This window comes from Manacus candei, unplaced genomic scaffold (genome assembly GCF_025592945.1).
Source record: "Manacus candei isolate 608988 ecotype Guabito, Panama unplaced genomic scaffold, ASM2559294v1 h1tg000005l, whole genome shotgun sequence".
NCBI classification, from domain to species: domain Eukaryota; kingdom Metazoa; phylum Chordata; class Aves; order Passeriformes; family Pipridae; genus Manacus; species Manacus candei.
The window spans coordinates 26942441-26968951 of record NW_026138053.1 but is presented as its reverse complement, the minus strand read 5'-3'; the positions used below and the strand labels follow the sequence as shown (position 1 = coordinate 26968951).

Sequence of the window (26511 nt, the reverse complement as noted above, 5' to 3'; positions counted from 1 at the left end):
TTAGCCCACTAAAAGTTGCCAGCAGTGTGTCCACACATTGAAATTATCTGCAATGCCAAGTATGTTTTCAGTCAACAGAACCAAAACCTTGCTTTGGCAAAGTATTGAACTCCTAAATTAGTTGAAGAGGAGGATTTTTGTTGGTTTTTATGCTTGTACAAGCACAAATAAAGTTCCAAGTGCCATGATGGTTACACTTCACTCCCACAATGTGTAGCTTTCTGAAGCACAAGGTTTGCTGGCACACAAAGCCAGGTCCTGGCGTGTTTCCCCTCCTGCAGCAGCCAAAATCCAGAGACAATAAACAGCCTTTTGTCTCCCCCCTCCCAATCTGTGATCCGGGTGGTGATAGTGGTGTGGGTGTAGAAACCCACAGACAGGACACAAACAATCAAGCCCAGAAGATGTTATTTGTGTTGATGGCAACTTCACACGAGGAGGAATGCAGCCAGCTCCCACTGCCAGGTTAATATGGATAATAATCACACCCCCACTCCTTTTCCACGTGCTGTATGTAAAAATGGAAAAGCAGAGGCCAGGACTACATGCAACATTAAAAGTCCCACTGATTAAAAACTCCTGATACATTTTAGCTCTAAATCCAGTCTTAGCTGAGCTCCTAAATACCTTCCAGCTCCATTCCCTGCCTCTTGAGTTCATGCTGCAGGATGGCTTGGCTTTGCGTGGTGGCTATGCCAGAGTATCAGAAACTCCATCAAAACTTATATTCATGAGATTTCGAGCTGTGAGTGGCAAACCAAGCTCAAAGAAACACCTCAGTTGTCACCAAATACTTAACTGGAATGGTTTGGGTTTGAAGGAACTTTAAAGATCATCTAGTTCCAACTGCCACGGGCAGGGACACATTCCCAGAAAGCTGATCCTTAACAGATGGGAAGGCAACACAAAATGTGTTGGCACCTGCTTGGTACCCAGTTTGTCATCTCAGGGGCTGCTGACAACTCAGTTTCCTCCTGTAACACCCCTTTAACCTCGGTGCAGCTGCCAAGCCAGTCTTGCCACTTCCCAACACAGCGAGGTGCTGCCACCTGACCTGCTTCTGGAAGCAAGCTCTGCACTAACACACCAGCAGCCAAAGCTGTGGCTCAGTCCATGTCACAGCACAAACATCACCAGCCTTTGGCCCATACACTCAAAGCAGGTACCAACTTTCAGCTATTCAGCCAATCTGACCCCATTTAGGTAAAAACTTGGCACTGAGTAACCATTTCTCTTCTTTCCTGCTCCTTACAGATTCATAAACCAAACCTCCTCCTTTCAGGTGTAGATGCAGAGGGCCCTTCAGCCCTTTCCCTTTTTCATTTTTTATTTAAATAACTGCAGCTTTTGTACCTGAGAGGATTCGCACCGAGCTGTTCAGGGTGACAGGCCATCCATCCTTGAGCCACGTTATTGCTGGCAAGGGAATTCCTGAGGCCTCACAAACCAGGGAGATGGGATTCTTCTCCACAATGCTGATGTTCTCAGGCATCTGCAGGTAACCAGCAATACTTGGGGGAACTACAGAAAGGAGCAAAGAAAAGCCACACTTCAGAACAAATCAAAATTAACTTTGCTCACAAAACATAATTATAATTCACTAAGCCAAGTTAGGCTTGGCAAGTGAGGAGCTACAGAACAGAGACATTTAATATTACATATGACTATTTCTTACTGTGTAGTGGCATGGAAATAATAAACTTAAATTCTATGTACCACCTTTATTTTATGGCTTAAAAGCAAATAACAGTTATAGCAGTCCTGTCCAGTCTACACTAACTATAATTCCCAGCATCAAATGACACACTGGGGAAAATTCCTGCACTGACAGAATCATGACAGAATCTCCTCATGGAAAGAACAACCCCCTGTTAAAATAACTACCACAAATTGATCTTTAGCTTTTCTTTGCTAGGAGTAAGAACATTTCCACTTTGGAGGAAGCTCTACAGTTCCTACTTCAGAACATAAGGCCTGGGGTCAAGAATTCACCAATATCCTCCAGCACTGAGGAGGTTTGAAGTTTCTCTTTACTACCCACAAGTTTGATAATACAGCACAGCAAATATTCAAAACAAAGAATAAAACTGGTAAGTAATTTTGGCCTCTTGTTTTTAATAAGAATTCCTGTGCTCGCAGTAGAACATGAATATTCAATGTGTGATGAAATGCAAAAGGTCATCTGCAAAAGCATTACAGGTGCTGTAAGATAATGTGACATTCTGATCAATGCCACCAGTCCAACTGGATGAGTTATACCTGGAAGTACAATCTTTAAAGTGTTCTGACTGTGTAAAATCAGAGAACTTGATGCTCATATCCCTGTGATCCTGGCTGTCCCCAGGTAATACCCCTGTGGTGGCCACTAGGAGGGTGGTCTCTGTTAAACCCTGTCTCCCACAGTAAAATATCATGACACTCACTCCAATATCATATAAAATGGTACCAGATCTTGGTTACCTTGGGAGATGAAGCAGCTGGGGGTAGGTTGATATTAACAGAGAGAGCGCTAAGATTTTAAAATATTCAGGAATTACACAACTGGATTTGGATTTTTATAACACTGCCTTTGAAACCGCACCAGTGACCCACAGGTGGAACTGCCCCCCCGCAACAGATGCACTGAGCTGCACAAACAACTGCTGTTTGGACAGCCTCGGGTGGATGTGGCTGTCCCTGTGCCCCCTGCCCCAGGCTCACCATGCACACTGAGGTGGTACTTGCTGTCAGCCAGCCCGGCCACGTTGGAGGCCACGCAGAGGTAGTGGCCGGTGTGGGACACGCGGGCGCGCTCCAGCCGCAGGACGCGGCCCCCGCGGAGCAGCAGCACGTCCCCCCCAGCCAGGGGCCTCCCATCCTTCATCCACGTCACTGCTGGCTCAGGGACACCCTGCACCTCACACTCCAGGGACACTTCACTGCCCTGCGTGACCACCACTTCCGATGGGTGGGGGCCACTGTTCAGGATAGTCGGTCGAACTGTGGAAGAACAAACAGCGCAGAGTCAACTGGAAGCAACACTTCAGCATCCTCACCTGCTTCTCAACAGAGTAACAAGCAAGGCTGCCCAATCAGAAGGGCCAAGAACAGACAAATAGTCTCTTCTTCCCTCCTTCCACCCCACAAAGTAAAAACGTTTTTTTTTAAATGTTAACTTGCAATTCTAAAAACGCAAACAGGAAGAAAAAATTAAATCAAAAATGACGGCCCCAAACGCTCTCAGTCCCTACTGATTCTGGGAGATTTTCTTTTTCATGGGATTGTTTCAAAACACCTCCCTTTGTTCCTGACCAAAACACAGTAAAATCTAAGGGAACAAAGGGAAATCTCAGTTCAGTTAGTTGTCATCACTGCTGCAGTTTGGAAACAAGAAACGTTATGCTACCTAAAAGGTTACAGCCCTGGAATCATGCACTTCCAACAGGGATCTGCAATGTCTTGGTCATGCCCTGAGTTCAGATTGCCAAAATTTTAATTACTTAACATTCTTCTTGGACTACCCTTAAATTGTCCCACAGCCAGCCCTCAGCCTCTGAAAACCCTGCAGCTCAACATCACTGCACTGACCACACTTCCATAACACCACTGCAGAACTGGCACATATGATCAGGACTTTCCTGGTACTCACTGTGCACCTGCAGGCTGTACTCCTTCTGGGCACTCCCAGCCACGTTTGAAGCAATGCAGGTGTAAGATGCAGCATCAGACTTGTCAGCAATGGCAATCTGGAGCTGTCTGCCCCCAGACAGCACCCGCACCCTTCCCGACAGCTCCGGCACCAGGGGAGAGCCTGCAAGACACCTTCTCTCAGATCCAGCCACAGAAGAGGGTAAGGAGCACGTGTGTCACCTGCTGTCAGGTCCACTGGCTCACTTCAAAAGAACTGAGCTGCAGAGTTGCCCATTTTACAGTTGCTCTGTCAGAGGTTTCCCAGACAGCAAGAACTTCACCCAAGCAGATTCCGAGGACTCCCCGTGTTAAGTGCTGACTCCACGGCCCAGAGTACCCTGAGCTAAAGCACAGTGAGTCACTCACATCCTCCCAGAGTGCTGGACACCTCCACTGAGCACAAAGTTCAGCACTTCCAATAAAATGTAACTCCTTTTTCAGTCCAGAATTGTCTCACCCAGCACAGCCAACGTTTAGAAACACCTGATTTAGTTTTCACCCCACTTGTGTGTGTGTCACACAGGGCACGTGCACAGCCTCCTGCCCAGGAAATCCTCAGCAGCAACGTGACAGCAAAATACCAGCACATTCTCTGAGCAGATTTTTCAGTCCTGGTGACCTCAGATGCTGAATCTTAACCTCTCCAAATCACAGGGGGACTTGTTGACAGAAGGAATGCACCTGCCATGGATCATTCTTACAAGCTCAATCTTCATTTCCCTCTCGTGTATTTAAAATCTTCTCTACAAAGTGCACCAAATGTCGAATGTGCTGACAAATCTACTCCTCCTCCTCCTTTGTAACTGCTTTTCCAGCTTTCCAACAGGTTTAAGTCCCCTTCCTGCCACTGAAGTGTACACATGCTGGTCTTGCAATGAATTGTTAGAACATATCATACAATCCTTTTTAGCTTCCAAGAGACAGGGTTTAGAAAGAACTTGATAAACTCCATCTTCTCTGAAAATGTTATGCATTAGAAATAGTGTTTTGTAATTAAAATCTGCTCTTTCCACGAGGCAAAATTACTTAAAGTACAGATATACACCACACTGAAATGTGCAGCCTAGATGAACACAGATCTAGGAAAGACTGATTAATAACAAAGGATTTACCACACTGAAAGAGTACACCTTATTTTGTCTTACATTCTGTCTCCAGAAGTGTCCTTGTTTAAAGGAATGTGCTAAAAAAAACCCTGCTTTTGTCTAGCAATTCATAAAAAGGTGTTTGGCAACGTTACTTTAATCCCTAAAGCAAAAAGGTGTGTAGACTGCTCTTAGATGGGATGAGAGAAAGAGTTCAGTAAAGCCCAAAAGCAATCACAACTCGATGCATTTTGTTACTTGTTACCCTGGCTGCAAATTTAAAAACGACTCAGAGGATCTGTCTGTTGTGCAGTGGATCACAGGGCAGAGACCCTCAACTCCACGGGGCTTCCCAGTGAGTCCCAGCCCTGCTGCCTGGGATCACAAACAAGTCTTACAGTCCCAGAAAGGTTCAGGTTCGAAGGGACCTCAAAGATCACCCATTTCCACCCCCTGCCATGGGCAGGGACACCTTGTGCTGTCCTGCTGCCCCAGGGTAAATAAACACATTGAGAGGGGTTAAATCCTTCACAGTCCATTTCTCTGTCAGTTCAGGAATCTCTGCACTGGGCTTCTCTTGCACTCCTTTAGGAATACTGACACCTAATCCAAGCAGAGGTGAGTTAGAGAGAAGGGAATTATCTACTACTGGAGTTCATTTTACTCCACATCAGGACTGTGTAGATCCCTGCCTGTTTTAGCTCCTCAAAACACACCATCCAAAACATGCACAAGCGAAAAAATAACCCTCAGGTCAGAATTATCCCATTGGTTTTATAAAACAGACAATGGACAGTTACCCACCGTTCTTTTTCCAGGTGAGACTGGGTGGTGGGATGCCACTGGACTCACAGATCAGGCTTATCATGCTCCCTTCAGTGACTGTGAGCTGAGAGCTGTCATCTGAGCCAGAAATACTTGGGGACACTGCAGAGAGATGCCAAGTAATTGCAGCATTAGAAAGAGCAGCTCATCAGCCAGCAGGAAACCCCAAAGGACCCTCAGACAAATCTGCCCCACTCAGCTCTGAAGCAATGACAAGGATAGCATCCTCCTGCTGACAGTGCAAACCAGGTCCTAGGTAGGGAATAACACACTTGGGAATGACTGCATCCATCCTTCCAGTTTCCAGGCTCTGCTGCATGCACAGGCTTTATTTTGGGCTGACTTTGAATGAGTGTCACTGAACAAAACTGGTTTGGGGACTTAAGTCAACTCTGAGAGCCTGGCTCAGCCAGCAAACCTACAGAGATCATCACTAGACTTTTAAAATTCAGCCTATGGTTTTCCTTGGAAGTTTTCCTGCATCAGCACACTGGTTGCCACATCCAAGGTGTGGACCCCATCCCTTCAAACACCCTCCTGCAGCACAGGGACAGCTTTGCTCTACAGCTCTGGGACTCTAAAGCAGCTGCAGATAAAAGGGACCAATGTTTTTCCTCTGATGCCTTCTAGGAATGAGGCATTTTCATCAGATGGAAACAGTAGAGACTGAAAAAAAAAGAGGTTGACACACGCAGCAAATGGTATATGCTCCAGCATGGGAAAAGGGCACAGTGCTACAATATCCACCCCTAATTTAAATGCCATGAATGTTTATTTTTAATCAATAATGACAGAATTGAATTCTGTTCTAAAAATTGTGATCTTACTGTTACAACCCTTTTAGGTAATTTTAGCTGTGTGATTTCAAAGCAAGAAATTGATTTATAATAGCAAAAAAGAGATATTTCAATTTGCATGTGGGGAGAAAATGATGGTGCAGGAAAAAAAATTCAAAAATCAATTATTAAAATAATGTCTTAAGTCACATTCATCAGAGAGTCACAAAAAATTTAACTGAAGCTATCTTTATGATTCAGCTCTGATAACCTTGTAGAGCAAATAAATCTAGGTAAGGCAGCTTTTATTTATCTGAAAGTCCATGCTTCAGCACTGAAATGAGTGGAAGGTTGGTAGGTTACTTTAACTGGCACTAAAGCTATGGATACAAAGCCAGTTGGTTATCACAGAGTGGTTTGGGTTGGAAGGACAGTTAAAGATCATCTCATTTCAACCCCCTGCTGTGGGCAGCGATGCCATTCAATAGTTACAGCCCTAACTACTCATGCATGCAGACCCAGCCCAACACAGGCCTAGGAAGTAGCTGTTATTAATTTAGAACTAAATTAAAGCAATTTGAAAAATGTGAGCACTCGGGCCTGTTCAAGTACAACAAATACAACAACATCCCCCTGCAGGAGCCTCAGCAACTAAGTGCTGATGAACTAGAGAGGATTTTGGTGTCTCATACGACAATTTTAATAAGTCTTACCCCAAATATTGACATTATAGTTCTTCTCAGTCTTCCCAGCAACATTTGTGGCTTGGCAGGTGTACCGGCCCGCGTCCTGCACCTGAGCTCCTTCGATCTGGGGGGAAAGGAAAACCTGCATTTCTTCTCCTTACATCCTTACACGGGAAACTTGCAGGGACAGGGGGCTCAGGGTTCAATTTTATTTTTACATCTGTCTCCCTGAATACTAACAATAGAGTATTAATGCAGCCCAGTGTGTCCCCAGACAGGCAGGTCTCTGAGCCCTCTCACTCCTCCCACGTGACTCTGTTTTCCCAGAGCCCAGCTCTGTCCCATCTCCAGCAGTGCCCAGAGCCCAGCTCTGCCCCATCTCCAGCAGTGCCCAGAGCCCAGAGCCCAGCTCTGCCCCATCTCCAGCAGTGCCCAGAGCCCAGCTCTGCCCCATCTCCAGTGGTGCCCAGAGCCCAGCTCTGCCCCATCTCCAGCGGTGCCCAGAGCCCAGCTCTGCCCCATCTCCAGCGGTGCCCAGAGCCCAGCTCTGTCCCATCTCCAGCGGTGCCCAGAGCCCAGCTCTGCCCCATCTCCAGCAGTGCCCAGAGCCCAGCTCTGCCCCATCTCCAGCAGTGCCCAGAGCCCAGTTCTGCCCCATCTCCAGCGGTGCCCCCGCAGCGGGTGCAGCCCCCAGGAGGGCCCCCTGCCTGCCCCGCATACCTTGAGCTCGCTGCCATCCTCGGAGATGCTCAGCCCCGGCTGCTGCAGCAGGGGCTGCCCGTCCTTGAGCCAGCTGAGCACGGGCGGGGGGACGGCGTTGCTGTGGCACAGCAGCTCCAAGGCCTGGCTCGCCAGCACCGACACGTTCTGCTCCTCGCCCGCGATGTCCGGGGGCACTGCAGCCATGGAATCACACAGCTGGGAACAGCCCTCTGGGATCAGCACTCCAAACACCCCCCAGCCCTGCCAAGGCCACCACTGACCCCTGTCCCAAGGGGCTACAGACATAGGGCTTGGAAATCCCCCCAGGGATGGGACTCCACCCCTGCCCTGGGCAGCTGTGCCAAGGCCTGACCACCCTTTCAGTGAAGGAATTTGTCCTAATGTCCAACCTGAGCCTTCCTTGGTGCATCTTGAGGCCACTTCCTCTTGTCCTACCACAAAGGACCTTTCAACATTGAAGGCTTCCCCACATAAACATAATATGGAGTTAACAGACTTCAATTAGCAAAAATAACAGTTGCTGCCTTTCTGACACACAAGTGAAGTCTCCGTTATATCACAAAAAGCACAAGAATAATGTTTTTACTTACAGAATATCCTCCACACAAGACACACACTAGGGAGGTATCAGCTACAGAGAAATCACATAGATAAGCCAGGACTAGCTAAAAAAACCACCTTGAACCTTTGCTAGAAAGGAAAATCCCCAATACACAAATGCATTCCTGCTAAAAGAAAAAGAGCTGCTGAGTGAAAAGGCTCACAAGATAATAATCAGCCCCAGAAGCTGAAAATGTCTTAAGCTGGTCCAGACAGTGCCAAGAAGGATAGCTGGCCTTAAGGAGAAATCCGACTTAGAGATGAATGTTGTCCAGAGATGGCCAAATGCAGATGGCAGAATAAGAACTTAGGTGGTTGGCAAGCAAATCAATGTGTTAATGACTTAATCATCAAGTCATAATCTACAATTAGTTTGCCTATCTGCTCTGTGTGGGATCTGCTACTTATTGCAGTTGTTGACACTGAGCACTAGATTTAGATTTGTCCTGCAGTTTCAGTAATAACTTCATTATTACACTATTATTTCCCAATTATACAGTAGAAAAATCAGCTTTTGGAATGGAAGTTTTCTGTGTAGAAGTAAAATAACCCAAAACCACTGGACACTTAAGTGGAAGCCCACTAGCTGTTCTTGAACAGTGACAAGATTTAAGAAAACACATTTTTTTTCTCCCATTTTTAAATTTTGTGTTTCCACAACAAGAAAAACAAAGCAACTGAGAACCTGGAACAGCAAGTCAGCAATTTTCCATGGGGAAAGTGTTCATGGCTGGAGTCAAAAAGACAACGGAGGAAATATTATCCCCAGAAAGTTGACCAGGGCCAAATATAAGAACCTTTATTGTCACATTGCCTTTGCTTTTCAGTTTTGCAACCCATTCCTGCAGACACTGCAGGTCTGACTGCACAAAACCTTGGGGTGAGAAGGGACTGTCAGTGAGAACACCCCGGGCTTCCCTCTGAACCCAAGTGACTGGATCCTAACGAGCCCCAGAGTGGTGCCCACAGCTCTCGAGGTGTCCTGCAAAAGCCCACTGACAATAAAGCTTTGTGTTCCTTGCCCAGGAAGTTCTCAGCAGAGCTGCTGATTTCACAGTTTGGAAATAATTTAGGGAAAAGCCTGGTCCCTGTGGATAAGAAATAGAGTAAGCGAAAAGAAATCTGTTTATCTTTCTTTCTTTGTAGAACTCACAAAGGCCCAGATTCTTTATGAGTGCTGTGGAACTGAGAGCTGGAAGCTGATCCATTCCTGCAGAAGGCAAATTTGTTTCCAAAGGCTTTTCCACCAATTACTTTTCCTCTCTGCTAAATGAATTGAAATGTGTTCAAAAGGAAACTGAGTTTGTGAAACAGAGAGAGACAGACATTAAAGCATTTATTTCTGAAGGAACAGGGTTTAAAATTAATCTAATTATGCTCATGGTAACTGTAAGTTACCCAAATTGTTCCACCTCCTGGCTCAGCACACCACACATTTCCAACCAACCCAGCTCCAACTGCACTCCAAATTATTTTCCTCCTGTGGCTTCTTAATTAGATTGCCCTTGTGAGGCAAGTCTGAAAAGCAATACTGCTTTTTGGTGACAGCTTCACTCAAGCTGGCCCTGCAGCTGAGCTCAACTCTGGCCAGCTTTTAATACAACACTAATTTTAAACACACACCACTCCTACCTAACTCTTTTCATTTCATCTGGCTAAAATGGACAGAGCTTCCAGAACACAAAAGAGGAATGACAAACATATCTGTGCCATGCTACACAGACATACACACCTCCACCAAAGGAGACCTCGACAGTCCTTGTTCTGGACATAAAATGTTCCAGCCTAGGCTAACCTGGCTCACTTGCCATGGCACAGTCCTGGATTTCTGAACTGCCCCTTGCAGATGCAAAAGTCACCATGATTTGGGAGTATCCTAACCAAGGAAGTCAATTCTGAAGGCCAAACTCAAAAGTGAATAATCCCTGACTTGGAAAACTTCTAACTTTGCTCACAAGGTTTTCCAGAGCCATGCTCAGGATTGCCACAACGCTGGAGACTGACACAGTCCAACCAGTTCTCTCTGCACTGCCCCACTGAAAGCAGAAGCAGAAACACAAAGGTGCTGTGATTCCAAAACTCCCTCTCCACATTTGGTACCGCAAAATGGTAGATCATTGCTCATCCTCATTTCACTGGTGTCCACAGTCACTGAGCTGTCCAAGGAAACTCAAAGCTTGCCACAGTCACACTCCCTGGCAGCCCTCCTGGCAGCCCTCGTGCAGGAGGTCAGGCTCCTCAGAACCTGCACAGCACAACAAGCTCTGAGAACATGGTATGGGGTGACCTCAGAGCCCCTTCCAGTACCTGAGGGGCTCCAGGAGAGCTGAGAGGGACTTGGATAAGGAAATGGAGGGACAGGGCAAGGGGGAACGGCTTCCCACTGCCAGAGGGCAGGGTTAGATGGGATATTGGGAAGGAATTCCTGGCTGTGAGGGTGGGGAGGCCCTGGCACAGGTTGCCCAGAGAAGCTGTGGCTGCCCCTGGATCCCTGGAAGTGTCCAAGGCCAGGTTGGACAGGGCTTGGAGCAACCTGGGCTGGTGGAAGGCACCCCTGCCCATGGCAGGGGGTGGGACTGCATGACCTTTAAAGTGCATTCCAACCCAAACCATTCTGGGATTCCATGAATATGAAAAGGCATCTTATACAAGTCACAAACAAATCAGGATAAAACTTACACAAATTACAAGAAAGCACAGAATCATAGAATGTCCTGAGTTGGAAGGTGACCCACAGGGATCATCAAAGTCTGATTCCTGGCGCTGCACAGACACCCCAATAATCCCACCACATGCCCAAGAACCTGTCCAACTCAGAAGGGAGGAGGAACTTATACGAGTTCAGACAATGAGATTTCACAGTTAACTTATTGACACAATCTGGAAAACTGACCAAAGATTTATTTCCTTCTCCTTGGAAGAGACCAAGTTGACTGGTTGTGCCCAACACAGCTCATAGCAGTGTCACTATCAGCAGTAAAAAAGTCCCCACCATTTAGGCAGGCAGGGTAAGGCTTGAGGATGGGATGGGAACCGCAGAGCTGGATAGGGAACTCCCAGTGACTCATTTTCCTGCAATAAACACCACTGAGCTCTGGCCAAAATAATATCTTTCACCTGGCAGATCTACATGTTTTTTACACAAATATGTATTTTCTCCTATCATTTGTAAATGAGCTTCTATGTATTCAACTTGTAAACCCACTATTGCAATAATATTTCTTCAAGGACAGACAGCAGACTGCACCTGCAGGCTTTAATACATGGGGACCTATATGCATAAATATATTTTTACTTCTGTGCACACACCCCTCCACCATCATGGGTTGGGACCACCTGTACTTGCTCTGCTCAAGGTCTGGGCCCTGGAGTGTTCAGTTCTCCTGCCAGGCCGTGGGTCAGACACTCACCCAGCACCCGCAGCTCGGTGTCCCTCTGGCTCTCGCCCGCGGCGTTGACGGCCACACACGTGTAGGTCCCGGTGTCACTGAGCTGAGCGCTGGGCAGGGCCAGCACCCGGCCCCCAGACAGCACCTGCAACGCGTTCAGGACACACCTCAGTTCCCCTGGGTCACCTTTTACACTATTAGCTTTCACTTCAAAATTAAATATTGTACTACCGCTGCTTCCCACCATCTCCCTGCTCCCCGCAGTTCCCTGCACCCAGTGTTCTCTTTTGATCCAGACTTGCAACAGCAGAATTCTAACCTCAGGCAAGTCCACAGGGGACTCCTGGCATTCACAAGCGTTTGCAGGATCTGGACATCCCTCCCTCTCCCCAGCTTCAAACATTCTGTCACACCTTTAGTCTGTGCCCTGAGCTGTCTCCACAGAACACAAATTTCCCCTCTTCCCTTGCAGATCATAAAAATCCGCTTTAGAAGAGCAACCACGCTCTCTGCTTTTAGCTCTAAAATATCTCCTTATGTCAAAGGTTGGGGTTTTTTTCTGAATTACTATAGTATGTAATGAGCTATTATGTGATCTTGAGCTCCACAGATCTCTTCAGCAGAGGAATACAGTCCAATTTCCTCTCCTTGCCAGTAAGTGGAAAATTGTTGATGCAAACTCTTACTCACTATGAAATCAGTTGAAAGAACCACTTTATTTCAATATACTTCACACAGCAATTACTGGAGCTAAACTCACACCAATAACCCAAGCAAGCAGTTACACTTCCATTCCAGATCTTCTAACTTACTGTCTTCCATTAAACCTCGAAGGCTCCTCCCACAAGAGGGAACAGCACAGGCAGAGCAGGATCTGAACCCAGTACCTGGAGTCCGTTGCTGAAGCTGGACACAGGGCTGCCATCCTTGAGCCAGGTCAGGATGGGGGCAGGGATGCCTCTGGCTTCGCACTCCAGCCTCACCAGATTATTGACCACCACTGTCACCGTGTCGCTGCTGCCAGAGATTGAGGGGGGGACTGAAAAACCAAACAGAAAAAGAAACTGTAACAGCTCCCTAGGAGTGTAAATCACAATGAAATTCATTGTGCCGCCTGCTTTTGGACGTTATTTCTCTTCTCTCATGTTACTCCTACTGAACTCTTGTCATTTCTTTGCTCTGTGCCAAATCCTGCTCTTCCCTTGCATAAGCAGGCAGATAACTCCAGTGGAACTACTGTGAGCAAGGTATGTGGGACTGGGCCTGCTGCCCAGAGGACAGCTGGGAAACCCAGGAACCACCACTCAAAGCCAGAAAATATTCCCTCTAACTTCTCTGATACTCCATTTAGACCTTGTGAAAGGCATTAGGAGTGGCGGGGATTAAAGAAAGGAGTTTATCATGTAAACTACATAAAGCAAGTCCATACACAGAGTGATAAATTGGCCTTGCACAGCATGTGGGAACAGTTTCCAGCTCAGATTGCATAACATCTGCCTGTCCGATGACACCAAACATCTTAATGGAACATCTCTAAACACTTACTCCAGGCACACAGGCCAGCAAATGTTGTAGGGCTGTGTCAGAAAGGGAGACCAGAAGCATTAAAAAAAGGAAGATGTTTCTTTTGTTGAGAAAAATCAAACCAATTTTATTTGCTCCTACCACTAATAACTTGATGATAAAACTTAAAAGTCAGTATCAGTACAAAACTTAATATTTGAAGTCACTTCAGGAAAGGGATGAGAATGGTGTGAGCTACTCATACACATTCTCTGTGAGGGGAGAAAACAGGTAAAAAATTCTGTCCTGAAAATAAGACTCATTAAAAAATGCAGCAAACCTCAGCCTTAACTCAGGTTGTGGCTGCCCCATCCCTGGAAGTGTCCAAGGCCAGCTTGGATGGGGCTTGGAGCAACCTGGGCTAGTGGAAGGTGTCCCTGCCCATGGCAGGGGGTGGGATGGGATGAGCTTGCTGGTCCCTTCCAAACTAAACCATTCCATGATTCTCCCTACTCTTACACACATTTCAGTAATAGCAGGAAGGGCAGAAAAAAAGCACAGGATTTTATAATCTTTATAACCGTTTTTCCCCACACACATGCACACAGCTCCCCTAATGCAGTGCAGTAGCATTCATTGTTCTCAAAAGCCTGAGAAAGTTACAGTGGGGAGAGAGAAGTGAAAAAAAATAATACAATGAAATCATATGAATATACTAAACTGGAATTCCACCTGCTTCCTTCAGCTGGCCTGCCTGGCTTTATTTAATGCTAAGCCTGCAGTATCAAGCATTGTTTTTAATGCCAAAAAAGATGTGATAACACTATTAACAACAGAAATCACTGAATAAGACCAAGTAATAAGTAATGACCAAGGAAGGTGCTCATTCCCGATGCCAAGTGCCACATGGAAATCCAGAGCAGCCTTTCTGTAAATGCAGCCCAACTTTCTTGGCATTTCTGAGTCTGTTCTCCTTCAAGTAGTCATTGCTTCCACTAGGAAGAGGGAAAAAACTCGAGCTTCCTCTTCTCAAACTCATAAATTCCAACTAAACTGGATGACAACCCTGTTGATGGTAAATTTCAGCAGCTCCCCACGTGTGAGCCTGGCAGGACACAAGCTCAGTTAAGTAGGTTCATGGACAGCAGTTTGGGCTTCCTTTGATGCAATTAGTTCTGCCTGCAACTGCACAGATTGTGTTCTAGAATTCTGTGCCTTAGTCAGAAAGTATTAGTTCCCCAGAAAACTCTGGACATATCCACTGAAATTCTGCCACCCATCAAAAGACACGCAGACACTGTGGGTTATTCTTCATTTAACTAGAATTATGAGCTCAGTTCTAAGTATTTCTGGGAATTAATCACTGGGTGGGGTTAATTGCCTTTGACCATGCCTTGAGCCATCAGTTTCTCCCCTGATGGTCATTAATTCAATGGAAATGCACTGCCCAACTCATTAATTAACATTAATAGGAACTAGATACTCTGCGTGCATCTCAGCTGGGGACACTGTGCCAAATTTGGGCCACAGTTCTGCATGGAAGACTCCGACAGAAAATCAGCTACAGGCATATGCATGTATCAAAGATAAGAATTTGGATTATGGCCACATCCAAAAACCACTGAAAACAGTGGAAAAGCTCCAATTTGGCTTTTGCTCAGGTGTCTCATGTCTGCAAACACCCACACTTTCACTTCATCTTCTTAGACACAGTACATTTTTCTTTAAAGCTCTTGGATTATGAAAAAGCATTTCATCTGTGTCCTTTATCTACTGTGAGCTTCAAAGTCATCTACAACAAACCCCAGCCATTGCCAGGCCCTACAAATTACTGAAGTGGTCCCTTAAATAAAAGACCTCTTCCACAAATCTTCCTAGAAATGCCTTCTCTTTGCACATTTTCCTAGCTCAAAACACCTATTTCTAATGTCACTGATTAAAAAAAAGAGTGAAGAACATGGAATGACAAGACAAGGGGGAATGGCTTCCCACTGCCAGAGGGCAGGGTCAGATGGGATACTGGGATGGGATTCTTTCCTGGGAGGGTGGGGAGGACCTGGCACAGGTTGCCCAGAGAAGCTGTGGCTGCCCCTGGATCCCTGGAAGTGTCCAAGGCCAGGCTACCTGGAGCAACCTGGGCTGGTGGAAGGTGTCCCTGCCCAGGGCAGAGGGTGGAACGGGACAGGCTTTAAGGTCCATTCCCACCCAAACCATTCCATGATGCTGTGAGGATGGGATGACTGACAGCAAGTCTGCTGAGCAGACCTGAAGCTTGAGGAGACCAAAGGCAGTGCGTGTACGTGTCATTCCTACGTGTCACGACACATGGCGAGAGCAAACAGCCTCAAGCAGTGCCAGGGGAGGTTTAGGTCCGACAGCAGGACAAACACCTTCACAGGAAGGGCGGTCAGGCACTGGCAGAGCTGCCCAGGGCGGAGGTGGAGGGATCCCAAAGCCCTGTGGCCGTGGCACTGGGGGCTGTGGGTTCCGGCCGGCCCTGGCAGCGCGGGGGGAACGGGCGCACTGGATGCCGAGCACGGGCTGTTCCCAGGGCAGGGCGCGGCACCGCCCGGCTCTCACTCACCGTGGACCTGCAGGCTGTAGAGCAGCTCGGCCGTGCCCGCGGTGTTGGCAGCCAGGCAGCGGTACAGCCCCGCGTCCGAGAGCTGCGCGGCCTCGATGAGCAGGGCCCGGCCGCGGCCCCTCACGGCGCCCACGGCCAGCGCGCGGCCGTCCTTGAACCACGAGATGGCTGCGGGAAGGGACACGACATCCATGAGGGGGGCAGAGCGGCTGCGGCCTCCCAGTCACACACCGACCCTTACAATGCCCTATCACCAGTAACCAGCGTTAACAACAGTGAAAAGCAACTCAAAATGAGGAAAGGGGTAACATTTGTGCAAAATACTGATAATCCCCCCCAGAATTCAACAGCACTCTCGACACTATCATCTACACACATCACATATTTAAGGACATTTTTTACCTTCAGGACATTTTATCTCACAAACCAAATTTACTCATCTCATACCGAGGTCACGAGCAGCTGTTTAAAAACACACAATAATATGAAGGTGTCCCTGCCCAATGGCAGGGGGTGGAATAAGATGAGCTTTAAGGTCCCTTCAAGCCCAAACCGCCCTGGGATTTCTACAATATGTATCATTTTTTCACCTTTTATCCTAAATTATCCCTACATTAAACTCAACCACCTGGGACAAAGAACCAACATGTAAGCAACAAAATCAAAGTTCAATAGGTAGGCTGAAAAAAAAAGTTAAAATAAAGAGCAGGAATCCGGTGCTGCTCCAAAAGAAAGTTTTACAGGAACTCTATAACCAGCAACATCTGAGGATTTTGCATCTCAGCCAAAAGATGGCACCAGCCATCAGGAGAATGAGCCATGTAGGATTTATGGTACCACCACTCAGTAGATGAAATTACCACTTATTGATTATCTGTAATACACAAGTTTATTTGGGGAAAGAGCTGCATTCACAAAGTGTTCTGGTATCACTGATAAACAACACTGTACAGGGCTCCTCTCTTTTTCAGTGGAATGCTGTGCTGTCACTTTTCTTTGCTAATGTTATTTCTTGACACTGTGATGTGGCATCACATCATACCAGAGGTGACCAAACTGTTCTTATTGCATAAATCATCTGAAATCCATCATTTTAGTTGTTTGTTCTAAAATAATTGTCAATTTGGAGAGAAAAAGGAGGAGAAGAAATTAAAGAGAGTGTAAAATGGATATAAAATCCTGGTGTTTTTACATTTTACTTACACCCTCAGTATTTTTAAACTGTTTTATACAAGTATAAATTATTATAGAAAACAATACTTTGCTGTGAATTAATTCTCAAAAAGGCAGAAAAGGTGAATCTGGATGTTCACCTGAAATGTAATAACACCCTTCTTCTGAAAATGTTGCTGTCATCAGCACAAGAATAAATTGCTATATTAGATAAGCTCTTAGTAACTATTCCTCCAGTTTTGCTGTACAACAATTAATACAGAAAATTGTTCTCACAGTAACATGGTATTTTTATATCTTATCAGAAGAAGGTGGGAGCAAAAACACACTCTAAAAAAGGTCCTAGATATGCCCACACTTGACATGCTCGATGCACCAGGTACTTTAGGTCTGCTCTACACTGTCAAATATTTGGCTGGCAGGAGATAAAAGGGGATGTGTTTAAAGCTGATTCCAGATGTTCCCCAAGGTGCACGTGGATACCTGGCAGAGGGTTCCCAGAAGCTCTGCATTCAAGATGGATTGGGTTGTTCACCACCACTGTTTCATTTAACATCTTTCCCGCATCTTCCAGACTAGGTGGTTCTGGGGAAAGACAAAGGCAGCAGGTTTGCATTAATTCAGCCACCCAGCCAGCACAGCATCCAACCACAAAGTCATCTGCCCTTGGACAAACTCTGGGCTATGAGTTGCACAACCTTCAGCTGCTGGATGACCGAGGAATTTCTCCAAGAAGCTCATCTTTGAAAAGGGGATATTCTCTAACTATATAACCACATCAGTGGTAAGAGGAATAAAATGTTATTTTTGTTACTTCTAATTTTTTTCATGAAATTGGGACTTTAAAACAGAGTTGCAAGGAATGGGTGCACAACACAGAACAGCAAGTCTTTATTGTGGCAGGAACATCCCACTTCAACTGACTGTTGACACAGCTTTACCTTACTAATGTTTAGAAATCTGCACCACGTCAGAAACACCAGATAATGACACTTTGAACACGAAGACAGCAAAAAGAGACATCTCTGACATGGGGCTGACACTCAAATTAGCTGTGATGCAATTATCACAGTATAAGATGAGTGTGGCTTCTCTTTCTAAGTCTCGTCCATGGAGACTCTGCAGCTTCTCCTCATTTCAGCTGAACATCTTCCAGATACTGAGTTGGTTTGGCAATAAGAGTCAACATAATGATACTCTGTGAGCATTTTGCCATGGTCCATTCCTACACCTCCTGAGGATTCCCACACCTCCTTTGAGGACTGGATCACATCAAGAATGCAAAAGCTGATTTCTGACCCAAACATACGTAAATCATGGTGAGAGCATTTATTAAACTCACATGCAAACAACTGCTTCTCAAGTTTCCCTGACTCCTTTTATACTATTGTTAGCTGCAAAAGACAGTTCCCTTTAATCAGGCTGAAAAATCCCCTCACAACAGAATGTTTCTTTCTCAGAAAAGTCATTCCTGTAAAAATTTCCCATTGCAGGGTCACAGGGAATACGAATATCCACAGACAATTTGGATGAAATTAATAATGTCAATGGTGGTATATCATATACTGACTCAGAAACAGGTACCATTCTGAGGGGTGAGTTAGTGGCAATGTGTTTGGCTTTTTGGGAGACCTCTGAACAGCAATTACCTGGAAAGGGAATTAATTCATTTATTTCTGGGCCCTTGGTACCACAGGAGACAGGTCAGATCTTAAGAAGAAGAGTTTTTGGCCTCACTCCTTACTAATGGAGTGGGACAAAAAAAGCAAAGTGAAAGGGGGATGTGCAGAGACAGCACAAAAGCCAGGGCAGAGGGCACACAGGTGCCAGAGGAGCTGCCCAGAGCAGAGACGTTACCGTGCACGTGGAGCCGGACGTGCTGCTGGGCCTCTCCGGCTGCGTTGGTGGCCACGCAGGTGTAGTGGGCAGCATCCTGGGGCAGGGCCCTGCCCACCTGCAGAGCACGGCCTGAGGACTCCAGCTGTACCAAAACAGAGCACATGGACACGATGGCCCAGGGCAGAGCACACGCTGACACGGAACACCGCCGGGAGCAGCTTCCCTCCAACCCAGGGAAGGGGTGTCTGGGAGTTCAGGGGCTTCAGTAATCCTGGGACATCAGCATTATGAGCTGTACAAGTGTAAGGAGACCCATATGGCAGCAGGGCAGGCATGCAAAGGGCAGACGAGGCTGCAGTCAGGATGTCAAAAGCTGCTCCAGTCCACAGTAAATCAAAGCCATTGCAAGCAACCAAACCCCTGGAGCATGGAACCACTGGGAAGGGCTCTTCATGGAAAGGCAGGATGTCACCATCAGAAGGGAATTACAGGTAGCTGCTGCAATGGCAGCAATTATAGAACAGCTCATCTTAATGCCTCCTCACAGGGACAAGTGGGCAGAGCCCACCTCACAACCAGCAGACAGCCACACCTCGAAAGGTTCAAGTAGCACTGGAAGGAGCCACATGCTGAATTTCCAGTCCTGGACTCCTCTGATATGAGCTGTCTAATGGGATTCAGTCTACTAAACACTGCTATAACCAGAGATACCACCCTGGGCAGGCAAAAAGCCCCTCGTTCTCCAGGATGGATCTTTAGCATCTTCATATCACAGCGCAAGGGAAGCAACAGGAAAAGATGCACTGACCTGTATAATTCATTGTAACTATTGGCATGGTTTGGATCCCACAAAAGAGTCATGCTTACTCTGAGGTTTCCTCTGGCTGTGTTTACTGGCTGTCCATCTTTTAACCAGGTTATGGAAGGGCTGGGAATGCCACTGGCTATGCACTGCAGTGTCACAGGCTTGTGGATCACAACAGCTCTCTCGGAAGGCCCAGTTGATTTGATGGTTGGGGGAACTGCAAGAAGTACCAGAAACAAAAACTAAGTGTCATTTGAACATGTACATTTAAAGATATAGAAACAATACCCCACAGGTGAGTGCAGTTCTATTTCTACTCCTAGATCAGGACAACCTGCTCTAGTGGAAGGTGTCCCTGCCCACGGCAGGGGGTTGGGATGAGATGGACTTTAAGGTCTCCTCCAACCCTAACTATTCTATGATTCTACTTCAGCTTATCTCATCTACAGTTTTTCAACCCACTAATACAAATAAGCATTTACAGGAGATCTGAGCACCTTCTTGTCAGTAATTTAAAAAGAAAAGCAGTCTGCTGCTTCCCCCCTTGAGTAACCTACCATGCACTGTAACATCAAATTCCTTCCCATGTTCTCCTGCCTTATTTGCAGCCACACATTTATAGTGGCCGGTGTCTGACACTTCAGCTTGAGAGATGACAAGTTTCTGTCCCTTTAATAAGATCTTGTGCCCAGCTCCCTCTTCAACTGGATGACCATCTTTCAACCACCTGTCAAAGAGAAAGTTCAGCCTCAGCTCTCTGTGAAAGAAAGATCTACAACACTCCCGAAATATGCACAACTCCATTAAACAGAACAGCTCAGTAACTCAATTTGCATTTCCAGGAAGTTTGGAGGTGTCATATTCCACTTTCCTGAGTGCCATGGACCAAAATGGTTTATCAGAAAGGAGTATTGGGGAACAGGCACTAAAGAAGACATCAGAAAGGTGACAGCAGGTACCATCAGAGGCAGAGAGAAATCTCCACAGCAAAAGCAACCCCAGGTGGCAGAACAAAAGTGCTCAGTTGCATTAGCACAGGAATGAGAGTTTTGGTTGCTCTTGTTATCTATGCCCATCTCCAGAACGTGGACACTGGCACAACAAACCAAACTCATTTAAAATAAAATCCTGATGCTGCCCAGTGAGTGCTGTCTTCAGTGGAGCCAGGAGTTTGTCCTCTGCTCATTAACCATCACCAAACAACACAGGTGGCTCATAAAGCTCAATTCCACACTCCCCTAACCAAGCAGCAGATTTATTTGTTTTCTACTGTCACACAAGTGCCCTTACGTGATAGTTGGTGAGGGTGTCCCTGTTGCTGTACAATCCAGCTCCAAAGGGCTGTGGAGAATCACAATGTAGTCCAAGAGCTCATCTCCACCTTCCACAAGTGGTGGCACTGTGAAAGAGAAAATCCACAAACAGAAACATTTAAGTATCAGAAATATGATGACAGTCTCTCTCAAATAGCAATGTTAAACACACACTGATTCATTAGGAACCTCAGTTCCTTTCTGAAGGGAAACATTTACCCAGTAATATTTTGTGGCTTCAAATCATTCTTCTCATTCTTTTTTATTGTTTCTCATTTGGTTGGTTTTCCCAGACTCTGTCAGAACAACCTTATGAATGGATGGGGATGGGGGGGCCTTTTAGCACTCCCTGCCAGAAGAAGGAGAAAACAAAGGTGCAGAAGAACCTTTTCCAGGTCCTTCTTCACCCTGTCTCGTCCTCTCTGGGAAGGAAGCACTGCAACACAGCTCCTCACAGCTCCTCCACTGACCCAGACCAGTGAGATACACCTGGAGCAGCAGAATGGGTGCTCTTCTCCTGCATTCAATACTATGTTCTCCAAGAGAGCAATTCAAAGTTCATTACAGCTCATAAATAACTCCTGCCATGTCAAGAGAAGGTGGTTCACATTTTTGTACAATTCTTTTACCTCAGGACAGTCAGCAGGGACTGCTGAGATGCAAACTGTGGTAACAGATTCAAGAGATACAAAAGGAAAAGCATTTTTTCAAGAGAAGGTTCAAAATTTGCACAACACAATTCAGAGAAAGATGTCCTCTCCTAGAAGCCACTACTCAGTGATATTTTTAATGGATACTCTTGGGGATCTATGATTTTCTTCTATGAAGGCAAGTTAGAAGAATTTTAGGGGTTACTGAGAATAATATTTACCAACCACATGCAAAAAAATCCTTCAAGAACTAACTTGGAAGCCTTCCAACTGTCCTGTAACCCTGGACAGCAAAGTTGTACAGTGCTCAGGTTCAACTAAATATGGAGCCTGATAACTGATCTTTCACAAACAAAAATACAAACACGGGGGTGTTTGGAATCTGTCCATATTAGGTTTATGGGAATGTGACAAATCAGTAGTTGTGCTGCTCACACACCTAAGATTTCAACTTCATACTTGATTTCCTGTTCCCCAGCTATGCTTGTGGCCACACACCAGTAGTGGCCCCGGTCGGCCTCGGCGGCGTTGAGGATCTCCAGCCTCTTCCCAGCAGCCAGGACACGGAGCCTGTCGCTGGCCTGCACGGGAACCCCATCCTTCAGCCAGGTCAGGAGAGGGGGAGGGTTGCCAGCAGCGTTACACTCCAACGTCAGGGAATTCCCAGCAACCACCTGCCTGCTCTGGGCTGTGTCAGCATCGCCCTCGATCACCGGAGGAACTGGAAAAAGGAAAAAATACACTGCAAGCCATTAATTCTGTAGCCAGAAAATGAATTAAGAGCAAATGGGTTGGTTCCTCCCCCCACTTTGGCTCCATAAGCCGTTCTGTCACGCAGGATTTCATGGGAGAATTTGCTGCTGGGGTGGGACAAGGCAAAGGGAAACAGAGAATTCAAATTTTTTACTTCAGTATTGACCAGTTGTATAACACACAGGATCTGCAGGGCTTTGAGAGGGAAGAACTAAATACAAAGGACTCAAGAGGGCATCCTAAAGATCCCCTGCAGACTGGGTATTGCAGGTAAGTATTGTTCAGCATACAGATGGGAATTCAAGAACATATACATGGAGAAGAAATAGTGCAGCAGAAGAAAGTGTGGTACCAAGGCTGGTGAAGGGACTTTGGACAAGGGCATGGAGGGATAGAACAAGGGATGATGGCTTTAAACTGCCAGAGGGCAGGGTTAGGTGGGGTATTGGGAAGGAGTTCCTGGCTGTCAGGGTGGGGAGGCTCTGGCACAGGTTGCCCAGAGAAGCTGTGGTTGCCCCTGGATCTCTGGAAGTGTCCAAGGCCAGGTTGGGCAGGGCTTGGAGCAGCCTGGGCTAGTGGAAGGTGTCCCTGCCCAGAGCAGGGGGTGGAACTGAAGGATGTTTAACGTGCCTTCCAACCCAAACCATTGCAGGATTCCATGAACCAAAGAGCTTTTTGAGAGTCCCACAAAGCAGAGGGTCTAAATCTCCTGTCCATGGCCCTGCTCAGAGAGGCCAGCCTTCAAACACAGTCCCTGCCAGGCTGCAGAGGCAGCAGAGCTCTCCCAGTGCAGCTGTAACCCAACCCCCCAGCCCAGGAGCTGTCCCTCACCGTACACATCCACGTGGAACACCTTCTCTGCCGCGCCGGCCGCGCTGCTCACACGACACGTGTACCTGGCAGAGTCCGACACCCGGGCACGGGGGATCTGCAGGAACTGCCCCCTGTCCACGTACAGAGCCTGGGGGCTGGAGAGAAGGGGGTGCCCATCCTTGTACCAGGTGATGGTGGGGACAGGGATGCCCTTGGCCTCGCATTCCAGGCTGATGAGGTTGTTGAGCAGCGCCGACACCTCTGTGGTAACGTTCCCTCCTTTGATACTGGGAGGGACTGTTTCAAAAGACAAAACAGCAGCACTAAAGCCTTGGGTTACAAAGATGTGCAGATGTAAATGAAACATCAGAATGCTGTAAGAACAAAATATTTTAATCAGACTTCCAACCCTTCCTGCTGTATTTTGGTTGTTTTTTTCCCCAGCAGAGTAGATCACAGAATCACAATCACAGAATCACTGAGGGTGGAAAAGACCTCAGATCATCCAGTCCAACCTTTGACCCAACCCCACCTTGTCACCCAGACCATGGCACTGATGCTATGTCCAGGCTCTGCTTAAACACCTCCAAGGACGGGGACTCCATCCCCTCCCTGGGCAGCCCATTCCAAGGGCTGATCACTCTCTCTGGGAAGAACTTCTTCCTGATTCCAACCTAAACCTCCCCTGGCACAGTTTGGGACTGTGCCCTCATGTCCTACTGCTGGTTGACTGGGAAAAGAGATATATCACCTGTACAGTTCTCCAAGGCAACACAGGGTAGAAAGCACAAAGAGAACACAACAAAAAGGGCCACCAGGCTCCAACCTGTGCCAAGTTAGGGCCTCCATGCATCCTGCAATGCATCTGGGCACCCCTCTTCCCTGTCTCCAAGGGGTAAAGAAAGAGCAATCCCTGTATCCCTGGGGAAGTGCATCCTCCCAGCAAGGAACCTGCCATTAAAAATACCATATACACCCAAGAGCCTCGACAGCTGCAGCGGGAACTGCTCAGGGCTCCAAACTTCTGAGGATGAAGTCACTTTGAGACTAAATATGAGCTTAACAGTCTTGCTTTATGCTCCTATTTTTGAAACTTTTTGGCCCACAGTCATTTCCCTTGCTCACTGGGCAGCAGGACTCAGATTCTTCTAGCAAACAAGCTCTGGTGTAAATCAGCCAATATAAAGAGTCCGTAAATCTCTATAGAAGTAATAAAAACAGAGTGCAATTGGCAACGAGTAAATTTATGACTGCTGAGAGTACCAGACACATCTGGCAGACACATTGACTCCTGTGCTGCCAAAAATGCTCAGCACATCCACGGATTCCACTGACTTCCATAGTGGTCACTGAAAACCCCACTGCAGAGATGTAAAGCAAAGTGTCCGTGGACGGACCCATCTGAGATGGGTCTTGCAGATTATCAAACCACAGTGAAACATTTTACTAATTAAACATTTTTTGTTGCCAAAAAACCTAAATCCATAAAACATGCTGAAACAAACCCAGATCAAAGGCAAATGCACTTCTCTATCAGCAAACGCTGACAGAGGATCCACGGAAATGGGGAATGGTTTTAACGTGGTGTTTTGGGAAAATATTAAAGTCAAAAATACGGCTGAACTGCTAAAACAAAGTAAGAATGAGCAAGAATTAGCATCTAGGCTGCTCACTTACTCTGTGGGCTTCTGTTTGTGCAGCCAGGATTAATGAGAAATTTAAAAGTAAAGAGGTGTTCCAATCTACTATCACGAGTTCACCTCTCTTGCCTGAAGAATCTGAAGTAAATCTACTCATCCGTGAGAGTTTTACTTGGGGGCCTTTTTATTCCTCTAATTTTTATTCCTCTAATCTCCCAACAGCCACAATCACCTGCAAGTTGTGCCAGCATTTCCTTTGCTCCTGCTGGACACATGTTTGCCCATGGCTGGTGTACAGGCAGTGTGCTGTGGCTGCTCCATACTTCAGGAATGTCCCACCACGCTACCTGAAGGTCATCTGGAATATTCTTCTTCAAACACTATTTAGGTCTGACTCTGACTGGTTTTGCACTTTGCTTTATACTTTTGCACTAACTTTAACTTATTCCTGGCTGAATTTACTCCTAACACTAACTAAAGGAAAATAAGACCACAAGTACATTAAAACAAAAATCTTCTAATTCATTTTCTTCTTCATAAGACAGATCAAAATTCAGCTGAAACTAATTAATAGCAGAATTTGAGAAAGTTTGTCAAGATTTTTGTCTCTCAACAGTTAGAAAATTATAAAAAGCACAAAACCACCACTTAAAGGCCAAGTCTGCAAAGACTGGACCCATACTTGACTTGATATGTATAAATGCTCAAAAAGGATCTCTTTGTCAACAGATGAATATTAAGTTATGCTTGTTTCAGTAAAGTTTCTTTTTTGAATGGATTTACTCAGACAAATACAAATTAAGGATCTGATCCTGCAAAATTTGTGTGCATCTGAGCATCTCCATTCCAAAAAGAAACCTTATGAGTAAAATCCAAGGATGTTCCAGGGCCTGGCATTCTGTAAACTCACCGTGGACAATGAGCTTGACCTCCTTGACTTGTTTGCCAGCAGTGTTGGTGGCACTGCACTGGTAACGACCCTTGTCACCCCTTCGAACACTCCTGATGTGCAGAACTTGATCTCTGTCCAGAAGCTCAACATTGGGATCTCCCAGAAACAAGGGCCTGAAAGAGAGAGTGTTTTGCTTCCCAGAACTGACCCCATCCTTTCAGCAGTAATTTAAACTGACAGTAAGATGAAGAGGTCCTTTAGTGGCAGAAATTATCCCGTTCCAGAGAACCATTTAGCACTAAATTAACAGCATTAAGCACAAGAAACACCATCAAGTGACAAACTATTATAATTAACTCTATTCTTAGTTTTTAGAAGAAAACAAACCACAAAAATTACTTCACTCAGGTCATCCAGGATGCCAGCATCAGAGCCAGAGTCCTGTGCTTGACCTCAGTTCTTTTTCCTAATATCCTTAGTCATGCCAGCCCTTTGCTGATAACAAAATGTCAACTACTAGTTGAAAGTGTCAGTATATCCACACCAAAGAGTAAGGAATAGTCACAGCAGGATATCTGTGAGTACTAACCCGTGTCTGTACTGAACTATATTGTTAAACGCCAAAACCACAGCCCAGTTGGGTTTTCAGCTAATAGTTAAGCCACTAAGAATCCTTCTCCTGGTGTGCTTTCCTGGAGGATGAGATGAGGAATGGAAGCATGTATATATGCATATATAACCTTTAATGTAGATGTGCAGACGTGCACAAGGCACTAGCTAGAAAAATGTCAAA

The 26511-nt window shown here is 46.2% G+C and overlaps 1 protein-coding gene across 5 annotated transcripts in view; it reads right to left on the bottom strand.

Moving 5' to 3' along the window:
- Positions 1-26511, bottom strand: part of HMCN1 (hemicentin 1) — a 160943-nt gene that overhangs the window by 61276 nt on the left and 73156 nt on the right. For all 5 annotated transcript variants that reach the window (XM_051793418.1, XM_051793434.1, XM_051793425.1 and 2 more), the window contains 17 exons: positions 25737-25891; positions 23205-23483; positions 22060-22341; positions 20948-21056; positions 20215-20384; positions 19720-19874; positions 18871-18994; positions 17497-17598; positions 15841-16008; positions 12641-12792; positions 11775-11898; positions 7762-7937; positions 7069-7165; positions 5559-5681; positions 3629-3790; positions 2701-2979; positions 1354-1521 (listed from right to left, as the gene is read on the bottom strand). In XM_051793418.1, coding sequence (XP_051649378.1) covers positions 1354-1521; positions 2701-2979; positions 3629-3790; positions 5559-5681; positions 7069-7165; positions 7762-7937; positions 11775-11898; positions 12641-12792; positions 15841-16008; positions 17497-17598; positions 18871-18994; positions 19720-19874; positions 20215-20384; positions 20948-21056; positions 22060-22341; positions 23205-23483; positions 25737-25891 — 2825 coding nt within the window. The remainder of the gene's footprint in view (positions 1-1353; positions 1522-2700; positions 2980-3628; positions 3791-5558; positions 5682-7068; positions 7166-7761; positions 7938-11774; positions 11899-12640; positions 12793-15840; positions 16009-17496; positions 17599-18870; positions 18995-19719; positions 19875-20214; positions 20385-20947; positions 21057-22059; positions 22342-23204; positions 23484-25736; positions 25892-26511) is intronic.